General features: G+C 37.5%; 1 protein-coding gene across 2 annotated transcripts in view; it reads left to right on the top strand.

Moving 5' to 3' along the window:
• LOC130596793 (connector enhancer of kinase suppressor of ras 2-like) overlaps positions 1–11,601 on the top strand; it is a 187,442-nt gene extending 175,841 nt beyond the window's left edge. Inside the window, exons 20-24 of one of the 2 annotated variants that reach the window (XM_057404747.1) lie at positions 6,153–6,223; positions 6,934–7,037; positions 8,449–8,956; positions 9,258–9,457; positions 9,823–11,601. In XM_057404747.1, coding sequence (XP_057260730.1) covers positions 6,153–6,223; positions 6,934–7,037; positions 8,449–8,956; positions 9,258–9,457; positions 9,823–10,038 — 1,099 coding nt within the window. In that variant the 3' untranslated portion in view covers positions 10,039–11,601. The remainder of the gene's footprint in view (positions 1–6,152; positions 6,224–6,933; positions 7,038–8,448; positions 8,957–9,257; positions 9,458–9,822) is intronic. The other variant, XM_057404746.1, reaches the window with a different exon arrangement.
• Positions 11,602–13,972: the final 2,371 nt, after the last annotated feature.

Here is a 13,972-nt window from a genome sequence, read left to right as displayed (position 1 = left end):
TTGCCAGCTCTTAAACTGTCTGGGGCTTTTTCATATTTCTCCAGCCTGACAAATCTAAGAAGACAATGCACGAAACAAGATCAACAGACTCATGTCAAAGGATTAAATAAGAAAGTACTTGCAGTTTAGCCGTGAATGATTTCACTTAACAAATTCCAGCAACTGTGACAAATACAATAGCAGAAATACAGGCTGCTAAGAGTTGATATGTTTGGAGAGATGAGCTCATTGAGAAGGCTCTGCTTATTGCTGTATTTCACTGTGAGACGTCAGTTACATTTTGGGGCTTCATTTTGTGTTGAGGAAAATCAAGGCATCATTTTAGCCATACCTACTACAGGAACCTTTATTCTGTTAAATGAATATGTTAACTGTATAACCTTAGAAAATACTGAAAATAATGTACCTTAGGAAACAACATGGGAAACTTACTGATTTCTTTTTTAGGGGTCCAGTAAGAGAGACTGCTGAGGAAGATGCCAGCATAGCGAGTACAAAAACAATTAAATCCGTTTAAGAATACAGTTTTGTATTACAAAGAATTGAATTCTAGAATCCAATTACCCCCATGCAAGAAAATAAAAAACAGAATACAAAGTTTTTAATCAGAAATTAAATATAAATTGCAGTGAATAAATTCTATGTATGAAATAAATAGTTCAAGGGAATCTATTTTTAATAGACTTAAAGATAAGTCAAATTTAACTTCCACTTTAGTTTTGTTTTTTTCCTTTTAACAAAATTATGTGAAGTGTAGGTGCAATCTCAAAAGTGAAGAAAGATATTTTCCTGCACTGAGATATTTATTGCACAAGCCCAAGACAACATACAAGTACCAGTTGATGAAAAGATGCAAGAAAGAAAGAAAATACAGAACTTTATTCTATCCTTGAATGTCTCAGTATTTCATTGGCTTCATTTTCAAGAGAACTTTTAACAGAGAGATAACGAAAGTGGATAGACTCTTTCTTGAATTTACACCTTTCCAGGATATATCCTCTCTTTACTTTTTCAGTTGAATTAACTAGTTTCTTCTTTCTTCTACATACAAGCCATCTTGTATGCAAAAGTATATGCAGCATTGAGGATATGAGCAAATAAAACTTGCCTGAACCATAGAAACTCACTGCTTCATGACCTATTCTCCAGGAATTTATGGAATGGTTTTAACTATAACTTTAAAAATTACAGACTCACACATCTTTCTTTGAAAGATGGTTACCCTTTTGCCTCTGGTTTTCATTCTCATCACTAAATGTAATTGTTCTCTCAAATTTATTATAACTGAGATTGTCCAAGTTGTTTTGGCTTTTTTACTCACACTATTTCACTCTAAGCTGTAGGAAGGAATAGCCAAGTGGGTAAAGTGTGATGCCACTATGAAAACTATCATTGCCTTCAGTCCCAGAACCTCACACTGACCTTGGACCAGCTCATCTCCACACTCAGCAGGAGTAAATTATAAGAAGCATTAAACAGAAACTTCCTGCATTTGTACAATGAGTAATAGCATACTCTCATTTTTAATACAGTGTGTTAGGACAGTGAAGATATGCAAAACTGTTTCCCCAGTTGTTTGGTCCTCTTCTGCATTTTCCAGTGTTTTTATCAGATGATCAGTAAGACAATGTGCTCCTGACTCCTGACAATTCAGGGCATTTCAAGCATGACTCACTCTTTTGTACCAAGTCTTGATTATTACAACAGCTACTTAGTTCATCACTGCCCTCAGTGCCTTTGTAATCATCGCTTGCCAGGCGTTGGGATAGAATCAGACTCCCTAAAGACACTCTGGGCTGTAATCCCCTGGTAGTAACCAGAATTAACTCAGTAAATTTAACTTAACTTCCTACAATGCAACTCTGTTTTATCCCAAAGCAACGACAACAGTGCCTGTTTCTAATTAACAGAATTAATTAAAGTCAAGTCTGATTTATTTAGAATTTAAACCATTGAGACAAGTACAGAACTTACTTATGTGCTTAGATGACAACACTTGAAACTTATCTTTTCCTGCATGTGGTTCAGTAAGTTACAGTCAATAAAAAATAATTAATACACTTGTTGGTCCCTTGTAAGTCATTACAATGTACCTCAGTAAGACAGATACCACATCTTATAGAGATGTTGTACAATATTAAAAGTAAAGTTGATTTACGGACTAGAACTTCATAACTCACAAAGAGTTATAAAGCAGGTATGCTTATTGCAGTGCGAGGGGGTTCACTCCTCCTAACTCACACACCGAGAGCTCAACAAGCTAGGTATTCATTACACACAAACATCCATATTCATCAGATTTCACAAGCATAGGAGGAGTTGACTACAATTAGTTCCAAGAGCTCGTTCATACCATTCCCCTCCCCTCTACGCCTGCACGCTGCCATATCGTGGTCTCGGGCCAGGGTCTTCTGGATGAAGTAAGAGGTCTTCCTCGCTGTGCACTTTTCACCCTTGGCACAGTTTCCCCAGCTGGCAACCTCAAGTCTTTTAAAGACCAGTTGAAAAAGGTTCCTGTCAGACATTCATCTTCTTGAGGGAAAAGGGTCCCTGATGTTAAACAATGGGTTTTGGTTACCCATTCTATTCTGGGTTATAGTTTAACTAGCAAGAACAAGAACATACCCGTTCCCTATACTAAGTTAAGACAATCAATACGCAGTTTGAAGAAAACTCTTAACCCTTTCCTTAGTCCATTACTATTCCTTGCATCAAAATGTTGTAGCAAAGTATCCTTGGGATGTTTAGTACAGCTCCATGTCATCACAACTGATTCAGTGAAAAGTGCTGTTGAAGTTGTTTAACTTTCAGAACAAAATATTTGAAATCATCAAGAAAAAAGGCAGAATTTTTGGGGGGAAGAGGAGTCTAACTTTCTGCCTCAGGGGGGCAAGATACATAGAGACGTGCATGTAAGACTGCTGTGCATGTAGCTGCCAGAATATCTCGTGTCTTTTTATGACCACATGAAGTTCGAAAAGCTATTGGGATATAGCTGTATAAACCTAATTAGACAAATATCTTCTGGGGTTTTTTCACTATAGCTGCTTGTCACGTGCAGCACAGAGTCTTGCATTGCGTGACCTTCAATTAAGCACAGAGTCATCTACACCGTAGAGTCCAGTTCTGACACATACTCCTACAAGGCATTCAATGAAGAGTTCAGAACCAAACAGCTGAGTTTCCAAGCTTTCCACGGAGAACTTTTTATAACCTTGACTACCTGTTTTATTAAAAATGGAAGTGGTTTGCTCATCAAGTAAATTCATCAAGTTTACATAGCTTTCCTTTGAACTGAGCTTGCATTTGATGTTAACTGTAAGAAAAGGATGTGTAATCTTAGCACTTCTATAACCCCTGATTAACCTCAAAAACATTCACCCATGCTTTTTTAAAAAACACAAAAACTCAAATTGAGATTCTTTTTCTTTTATCAGAAGACAGTTTAGCATTATAAGCCACTGAATGTCATCAGATAACCCTTTTTGTTGTCTTGACAAAGAGCTAACTCTAAATTGTGGTAAAATGAAGTAAGAAAATACTTGTAACTATAGCTGGGGATCTTCTGGCCCTCTGGAAGAGAAAAATCTGAGCAGTCTTAGAGAAGTTACATTGGAGACCGTATGAATAAAGCTGATAGTCTGTGTATGCTAAGAATATCCATGTTCTCTTGAAGATTAGTATTAACACTTTGGCTGTTACCTATATATGCTTCCAAGATCTAAAAATCTCAAATTAACAATGAGCAACAAGATAAATCTGGCAAGAAATTTCAGACAATATAAATTTCCATGCACTGACCACCGAAACAGCTGAATCTGCTTTAACTTTGAAAATGGTAATGAGCCTTCATTTATCACTGGTGCTTAAGCAGAACCTTAGTTGAAGCTGCTCAGGCATTCTGCTTAATTGCCAAAGGCATATGGTAAAGAATGACTAAAACTATTCTGTTCCAATGCTAATGAGTTTAGAAATTCAGGAACAACAGTTGAAAAAATAGTGAATACAAATGCTTAATAATGAGCAAGGGGATGATGTCATTTCAATTGCTGCAATAAAGAATACGTCTTTCAAGAGAATGTCAAGTGATCAGCCTGCTGTTTGTGGAATGAAATTAGACCGGTGAGCACTGTAGAAAATCTTTTCTGCAAACCTGTTAATCCACTTGCAATTTACTTCTTTTTGTGATAAAGATAAGTTATTGATATGCCAATGCAAACAATCTCTCTGTAAGCAGTTCTAACCCTGCCCTTGTGAAAACTAATCAGCATTTCCATTTCTATTTCCAACCTGCTCGCTTCTGTTCTAATACTGAAATGCAAAACAATATTATTGTACAATCTTTATATGTTCATAGTTTTGCAAATAAATTAAACCCTACAACAATTCCTTGTGAGAAGTAAATGTTGTTGTCCCCTTTGGATACTTATGAAAGTCGTAACATAAGTAGAACGGTTTGCTGAAGGCCATGCAATGAGTCAGTGTTATATCCAATATTACAGATTAAGATCATTGCTCTGAGCAACTGCCACGCGTTGCCTAGACCAGGAGATCAATAGATGCTGAACTGCGAGCTATTTTTAGTGGAGAATTCACTCATCCGTCTCATCTTGTCTCCCTACTGTGTATGCCACCTTCCTTATACTGTACTATTAAATCAATAACACATTCGCCTGTATCCTTAGAAGCTTTTTTCTGTTCAAATGGGAAAGAATTACACTGAATAGTTTTCTTGGTTTAATCTGCAAAAAACTTGTCCTTATACTGTGTATTATTTGCTTATGTGTTTCTTGAAGCTTTTGAAAGATGTTTTTGTCATGATAAGATTCATTAACAAAGAACATAATAATTAACAAGTTTCATGTTGCAATGTTAAGGAAAAAAAGAACTGCTTCTGAAGATTACCTTACATGCAACATACTAGGAAATGGATAACATAGTAAATACTTTAGTCACTGTGAAGGGAACAGTTAAGAATGCATCCCCATTATTGCATATGTCTATTAATAGGGCTCTTTTCTTTGGTTATGTTTCCTTGTTGATGAAAATAGGGCAATTCTTGATTTTCCATTTGCTTAACATTAAGAAGTGGCTTTCCCCTCTGTGTGTTCATTTCTTTTTCTATTGTCTTTTAATTATATATTTTATAAACATCTTGTAATGTTATGTAAAGAAAACTCTACAGTTATTTTCTCCAAAACTTACTATACTATATACAAAATATACTACATGCTTCCTAATGAAACAATGAATCTTGGTTTTGTCCAAACTGATTAATTTTGGGACAAAGAAAAAAACCAGAACATCCAACATAAAATGCAAATATTGAAGTATTTTCAACATTCCAACTCTTGTTTCAGAAACCTAAGATTTTATGTGAAAAAAATCAAAGCAAAATAATATTGATATCGCAGCTCAACAAGCCTTGACATTTACATCACCTGTAGCATGAATCTAGAGTAGCAAATAACCAGTGGAATACTGTCACTGTCTGCTTTAGGTTTTTGATTCTACACATTTAATACAACTTATTTCCTAATACAATTATTTTCATAACTCTGTTTTATTTGATAGCATTTTTTCCAATTCAGGGTAAGTTCCTGAAATTAATATAAGTAGCAGTCACAATAAATGCAATGTGCTCCTTTATGCAATGCCTCTGGAAACCATTACATACAAACAGTTTGCAGATGCAGCTTAGAGAGGATTTGAGTCTGCTTGATGTGGAGACTGTGGATGCTCTCTGTTCTACACAGATTATTCTAAACTTTCATTCAGTCAGTGCTAAAGTTAGAGTGTTAGTGCATATGCTTCATATTGTCTTGATGATGATGATGTAAGGAAGATTTGATATCATGATTCTTCAGTTTTCTATGCAGCAGAATAAAATGCAATGAATCTGATACTCCGCTTGACAAACATCCTCTAGCAGATGTGAACGGAAGCCCAGAGGTACAGCTGCATTGTACTCAAACTGGAACATCCCTCACTTGAAATAATTAACCACTGAACACAGCTGAATCATGATTTTAACAGTGTTCAGTTCCTGGGCTAAACATCATCTCTGACTTTTCCAAATGTTAAGAATGTGTTAAGATTTACACTCAATGTTCCTTTTAAGTATCTCTCTTACTCATTTTTTATTCTCTTAGATGGATGAATCGTTTGGGCCTCGCAGCAATTGGTTACACACCTGATGACAAGGATATTCATCCAGATGAAGGTAATGCTTCAGATATAATTGGGAGAAAAAAGCAGAGAGTACATATCTGTTCATTATTTGAACAAAAAGTTGGAGATGTCATAAATGTCTCCTTTATTAACCATATCTTTTAAAAAATCCATTTTCCTAAGAATCCCTGTCCTCGAAGCACTGTATTTACTGGTGCTGCCACCACAGAAAATAAAATCCTGAGCAAAAATTCTTGAAACTGTTTAAAACCAGCAATAAGGAGAATGCAAGGTTGAGGGTGAAGTATGACCTCCCCAGTCGCAGCCATCGGGTTTGCTCATCACCTTGGAGCAAGTGAAGACATGACAAACACAGGTCACTGCTTTAGAACTGGTTTTGCATCTCCTGAGCTCAGGTGCCAGCCTTGCCTCTTTCACCACTACCGATGGTGGAAGCTCTTATGCTGAGATAATTAAATGAAGTGTTGAGGTTCAACTTTACTTTGACAACTAGAATGAAGCTTCTCTTTGAAAACCTGTGATCAGAAGGTGGTTTTTACGTATGGTGGTAGTTAGGTGCCTATCCTGCTTTCTGTAACACTATCCTAAAACCTTTGATGGTGATTCTACTATCAGTGTGCCAGACACTTTCACGAGTCTGTCCCTTAGTGACTGCCAAACACCTAGGTGACTGTGAAAAGTTTACCTTTGCATGCTAATGGTATTTAAAGCACATGAGTGAAACCCAGAATGCTTTGCTAGCAGATTACTGGAGTGAAAGTGACCAGGATGACATTGATGGCTCTCTGACCCTGAAGCAGGAAGGCTCTTCAACACTATGTGACAGCTATCATCGAACACCCTCAGTGAGTTATAAATACTGCATTTGACAGTAGGTCACCAAAAAATGTATGTGCCTTTATTTGCATTTTCCTTGGTTTGGAATATTTAATTGCCATCAAGGCAGAGCAAAGATGAATCTCATTGTAAGAATGAAATTACTGCTGTTCATCATAAACTAAGACCCAGATGCTTCCTTAACAATCCAATTGCAAAAAAAAAAGCTGTGGTAAATGTCTCCTTACACAGATATGTCACCAGACTGTGAATGTGACCTTTATAGGATTTGAGAGACTATACCTACTAATAGTCAAATACTGGCTTTTCTGCAGAATATGAAAAGAATGTGGTGGATGGGATACTGAGACTGTTTTCTGAGCATGAATATTGGATACCAGATGCTAGAGATTAAGACAGATCACATTTGTGAGTGATCCTGTTCTAGTACAAGCATATTTTTAAGGAACATATCTTTAGAGGCAACAGCTTATTTACAGTATGAAGCATTGTGTCCAATACCATAGTAGTGACAGTATCTTCTGATAGTTGGAAGATGTGAAGGAGCTGATAAAAGTACTTCTAATATATTGTGTGCAGACAGGGTTTGATAACTGAGGCAAAAAAAACATTTTGTATACGAAGAGGCTCTAGCAGCAAATAAGAACATGTCTATTATATGGAACATAGACAAGCTGTGATAATTACTCTGTATTTCTAAGTGCAGATAGGACTGTTCTCTATTTTTCTTTCAGATTTTTCTTCAGCGTGAATGACACGATCCTCATACAGCCAGAACCAAAGAAAGAGTGACTGAGACAACAGCATCACATGGGTGAAGTTCAGACTGATTTTCACCCATGTGATGCTGTTTTATCAACTGAGATACAGGTTAAGCCCCTCCCTTTCTGTTTTTCCACATTTTTGCCTTTCTCTTTGTTTTTGAATTAAAATTCTATAAAGACCCAGCAGAAGTAACTAAAATAATTTGAGAATTCAGCAGTCCCCCTGGGTGCTGAAGTTGTTTCGGTTGTGGGTTTTTTTTCCTATTTGGCTGGATACTTATTCCCTAAAATGAATAAATCCAATTATAGTTTCTTTTGAGGACTTTCTTGTCTTCACTGCATACTGCTGGACTGAGCACAAATTGGATGGGTCTTCAGGAAATCTGTACCACGATTATACTGGTCTTTCCAGCAGGAGTTGCTCATGGGCAGAGAATGTGTAAAACAAGAATAGGGAGTGGTTAAAACATAGCACTGGCATAAAGGTGCTCACTGCTAATTATATTCTGTTTACAGAGGTTCATATTATGACATACCAAAACACACATATAAGACCATTCTATTAGTGTGTATCATATAACGTTCTACACTACAGTCATTTCTTGGGTCTGTCTAAACCATTGGTTTATCGTCAGGTACTTTTGTATCTCTTCAGGTGAATTCTTCAAGTCCATTCCCTGAAGTCAAACAAGGTCGACACTTTTCAAGTGAATCAACATATTCTCATTCTTCTGCTGAGGATTCTCGGCAAGATGTAGCAGGAAGCACCCACTCATCGGGATGCAGACCTCCCTACCGAGAGAGACGCTCGTGGCAGGATCTGATAGAGACTCCACTAACCAGTTCAGGGCTCCATTTTCTTCAGACTGTTCCTCCTGATGCAGAGTACATGAGTGGCCAGCCTGGAATGTCACCAGACAGACGAAGACAAGCAACGCTACCAGTCCAGAGACGGCACAATTATGAGCAGGATGGGCCCTTCCCTTTGGTGGAATGTCAAAGGGGACATAGCTCTCACAGCAGGCCACAGCAGCAGCGTAGTCAAAGCCTTCCCCGAAACAGAGACGTGAGGGGTAAGGGCCATGTAAAGTCCATAGAAGGAACAGATGACAAGCTAGAAGAGAAATTTCCTATTAGAAGGCATAATAGTTTCTGTGCAGAAGGTAAGCTTTTGCAGATGTTCTGACCCTCTGAATGTTGTTGAAAGCCAGAGCAATATTGCCATTACTCTCAGCAAGGTTTTTGTTGTTGAACAGTTTTATATTGGCAAATACATGTAACAGGAGTTTGTACTTGAAATCCTTGGATATAATGCTAAGAGCATAGCTTTGGGGCTGATCAAAATGTTCTTGTTTTAGCAAACAAAAATTAGAGGACTGTTATGACTGAATTTGCAGTATCGCTTGCTGGCTTTAAAAACTTCACCTGAATCATTAGATTGATTGTTAGGCTTCTTTCTTTCAGAAAATGTAAAGGAAATAGGAGAAAATACAGATGGTCTGCAAGAGCTCTACAAGTCTCTGGAACAAGCCAGTTTGTCAGCTTTTGGAGAGCAGCGTCCTTCCACCAAGCAGGAGTTCCGCAAGTCTTTTGTAAAGCGATGCAATGATCCAGTTATCAATGAAAAGCTGCACCACATCAGAGTTCTCAAGAGCACTTTAAAAGTAAGGCTTTATCACTAATTTTGTGTATAAGCAACATAAACTAGTGAAAGTATAAATGTTTCCCACGGATGAGGCTTTCTTTGGAGCTTCAGAATTAAGTTCCAAAGAAATGAAAAACACTTGAAAACAAACATGTTCCAGCTTAAGGAAAATAAATAAGTAAATAATTTGGCACTCTTCATAGGCACGTGACTGGTTCTCAGTTTAAGCTCTAAAAGTTCCTGAATGTAGGTGAAAGTGTCACATGTCCATAGCAGTTTCCCTAACCCTTTGCATTAAAATGAAAGAAGAAATAAAGTGACAAAAGACAAAATGTGGCATAAGTTTCATTTTGACATGTACTTTGTCTTTCTGGAATTTGATAGGCAAAGGAAGGGGACCTTGCTGTTATCAACAGTCTTCTGGATGACCCCAACTTAACATCAAAGAAGTTTAAAGATTGGAAACTAAAGAACTATGAGTTTTTCCTGGACATTTGTGAGTACAGTGCTGCTGTGAAATCTCAAAACGGAGCCTCTGAAATTGCATCCTCAGCACCAATGCTGACACATACACACTCCTTCATTGAAACTCACGTGTGACAGGACTCATACCCTGAATAATTGCTGGGTGCCATGAAAGATTGAATAAGATAAATACTGTAATATTTATTGATAATGTACTCAGCAGTACTGTAAATAAGTTGGATAAGAGAATAGTGCCACAGGATGCCTACTACATTGCATGATAAGACAATAATATTCTTTATTAATTTTTTCCATTTGCTATTATCAACCAATGTCCGTATCAAGCTCTGCATTAGAAAGAAGCAGTGCAGAAGTGTAACTGAAAATAAGTACCAGTATATTTGAAGTACTGTACTAAAACTAAGCTTATATGAGCTCCTACAATCATTTTATATATTTAGATATAGATCAAGACATATCTATGTATATAAAATGTAACACAGTAGTTTACATTACTTTTAAAATGCCCTGAAGTTCACATCCTCACACATTCTTTCTTGAGAAAAACACAAAATGAAAACATCAACACATTGGCCACTCTTAGAGATGAATGTTTATTTTTGCAACATTTCCAGGTAGTGACCATCATTGCAAATAAAAGGACAGAGTTATCAAAATGTAAACTCAATCCCTATAGTGTGCCTTAAAATGTACACTGTACATCTAGCAAATAGATCCCAGTCTGGCCCTATGGGCATACTGTACATGCCATTTAGGTACTGTGTTTGAAACATACTGTGACTGCCTTTAAAGTGAAAGAATATAAGCAAGCAGGTATGGCACAGAGATTAAGATACGAGTAGAACAATGTTGGTTGTTCACTAATGCTGCAACTCGAACTGATTTTAATATAATTTGAAGTATATCATGGTGAAAGAAAATACATCTGCACTGAATATGCTACATACTGCAGGTTTTCATAGTTTCTTCACTGTGAATTTAAGTGACATGTGACTGTGAGTCACAGAATTCTAAAGAGCATGCTTCAAGGATGAGAATTAAGTTTAAGAAACTCCTGAACTAATCAATTAAACTGTAATAGACTGACACCTAGAGCTGAGAAAATGATTCAAAATGATACAATGTCTGGCAATAATTTTGAACTGTTAGTAATACATTAGGAAGTGGGTGAAGTTATTCAATACATCATTTGAAACTCAATCTTGTACTGATTGGTTTAGGAAGACACATGAGTCACATAGTGTATTTCACTTCCTTGCCTGGATGGGAATGATTTCTAAGAATCAGATTTTGGAGAAAATACTTTTGGAAAAAAGATAAAAAGAACAAACAAACAAACAAATTGCTCTATGTTCAGTAGCATTTACTGAACATAAACTCCTAACACCCGTTCACAATTTTCTTTGACTATGCTTGCTAGAATATTTCTAAAAGCAGAACAAAGGGGATGTGAATTCAGCTGGCATCATTTCACTTAAACACAAGCATTCACTGATAATCTTTTCATGAGATAAATCTCGCCTCTCATACATCAAGAACTGTAAAATTGACACAGCTCAGTACAATATAGGAAAAAACATTATCTTAGTGAGGTCCTGCTATCCAGGAAGACGTCATTATTCAAGAAGCCAGGAGTGGTGAAGTTTGAACTAAAGTTATTTTTTAGTTCAGTCTCCACAAAGCGGCTGTGGTGGGCTGATCTTGGCTGGCCACCAGTTTACTCATTCCTCCTCCTCCTCATTAGGGAAACAAGGAGAAACTATCATGGAAAAGCTTGTGGGTTGAAACAGGGAGATCACCTACCATGGGCAAAATAGACTTGGTTTGGAGAAAATTAATGTAATTTGTTGCCAATTAAAAATACTATTACCACAAAAGTTGGTCAGAGAAACTCCCTAAGACCCAATATAGAGTTTCAGAAAGCAGCATTCTTCATTGCAGCTCTGGGTGCACATGCAAATCGCACCCATTGCTTACCGGCAGCAGCTCTATATTTAGCAAACTCATGCATATTTACAGCTTTCCCAGGAAGTTACTTACATATTCATGACATTCCCGGGAACTAATTATAATATTCGCATCCTAATTACACATGCGCTTTCTTGCTGAGTGGGGGTCTCTGCTGGTCTCTGATAGTCTTCCTCACTGTGTTTACTGAATAACCTCAGTGCCTGCGCACGCTCACAAGGTCCGAGTGCTGAGTTAGCAGTTGGTACGTCCTCGCATCTGTTCCATTCCACACTGGATGCCACTCTACTCTTAAAGGCTGGCATCCTTGGTCTGATTTATTGTCTCCTTAGTTGCTATCAGTCCCATGATGTTCCTTCTCTTGTCAGCCCAATATTTCTTTCTCTCTACGTGTTAGCAAGTTAGAACAGTTTGCTCTATTCTACTATGTTACTTTAAAGTCACATCTCTATTGTTAGTTTAAACCTGTAATTTGAGTCTACATTTTCCCCTTTGAGACACAGGATATATGTATATATCCTGATATATGTATACATATATATGTATATATACATATATCCTGTAGATCTCATTCTATACCCTTTACCCATATTTGATTCTAATACACCATTGTGACCAACAACTACAAAATTAAATCATCATACATGCTAGGATACAGACACAAATTATTGATGGTCATTACAAATGAGGTTTTTTTAACCATATTCAATTTGGTAGCCAGGTAAGAAGTAAGTCCATGCCATAATTCTTCAAATCCCCAGGAAGTATCACCTTCAGCAGCCTGATAGAAGACCTTAGCTTGCTTCCAGATATCTGCCAGATCTGTGGATATCCTGCCACTCTGGTCTATGTATGTGCAGCAGCTTGTGTTTATAACTGTACAAACACCTCCTTGGGAAGATAATAGCTGATCAAGCGCCACACGGTTTTGCAGTGTCATCTGAGATAGGCTGGATACCTCAATCTGTAATGCCTGTTTAGCATCTATAATGTTGTCTTTGATGTTTCAGTTCCTGCTGCTGTATTTATGATCATCTTTTCTAATTCACTCACCCCCAACCAAGGGAGAAACCATCTCACAAAACTGTGACATTTTGTAGGACAATCAACAATGGCGTTACGGAATATCTTGGTCCTTTTTAGGAAGGTTCTTATCCATCCTTTTTCTGGTTGGAGAGGTTTGATTATTATAATATCCATGAGTACAACACTCAGTGTACATGTTCGGTCCATCCTGGGGGAAGGGCTTTTCTAGCAATATTATGACACAACCAATATCACCCTTTCCCTTCTGGAGCATTCCAATAGCCTGTCTGAGGTTCTTTGATTTGAAGTTACATTGTCCAGATACAGTTTGGGTAATGTCCTACCAAGATATCACCAGAGTTTTAACCTGGTGCCAGCAGGTATTTTCTGAGATCCTGTTTCCCCTGCAAAGACATATCACCAGGAACAAAAGGCAGTTGGTAAGGCTACCCATACATCAGTTCATATGGACTTAACATGATTCCTTCCTGGCTATGTTCGTATCCTTAACTAAGCAATTGATTCTGTTCCCCCATAAGTTGCCTGGTGGTTTTCTTCTCACAAGAGGCTGTGAAATTACTACTTGCCTGTTTGATGTAACACACCGTTCTTCTTGGCTCCTAATAGACTAGGTAATTCCTCATCCTTGGTTTGATAACTTGGAACTTCGTTATCCAAGCACTGATACTTATGAGGCAATATTAATATAAGGTCCTCACCCACAGCTTCTTTGGCTGCTTTGTCAGCAACACGACTACCAATATTCACCGGAGTGTTATCAAATTGATATGCCTTGAAAGCAAATTTTTACTAACAATTCCAAAACTCTCTATGATCCCATGTTTGGTTACCACAGCGTATCCTGCGCTCCAGTTTCCATTTTTCATAAAGCTGCTACCATCAACAAGCAGTTTGTAGTGCACATCCTTCAGGGATGTATCTTGCAGGTGGTATGCCTGGAATTCACCTGCTCAATAGTCTGTAAACAGTTGTGAGTCAGCTCTCCTGCTTCTGGATTGGTTTTGAAAACCACTGCTGTGTTCAAAATGTTAGT

The sequence above is a fragment of the Pezoporus wallicus genome, unplaced genomic scaffold (assembly GCF_028554395.1).
Source record: "Pezoporus wallicus isolate ANWC-B61680 ecotype Strahan unplaced genomic scaffold, APGP_CSIRO_Pwel_v1 contig_5104, whole genome shotgun sequence".
Classification (NCBI taxonomy): domain Eukaryota; kingdom Metazoa; phylum Chordata; class Aves; order Psittaciformes; family Psittacidae; genus Pezoporus; species Pezoporus wallicus.
Note: the sequence above shows the minus strand (reverse complement) of the source record. Positions and strands in the feature narration are given on the sequence as shown.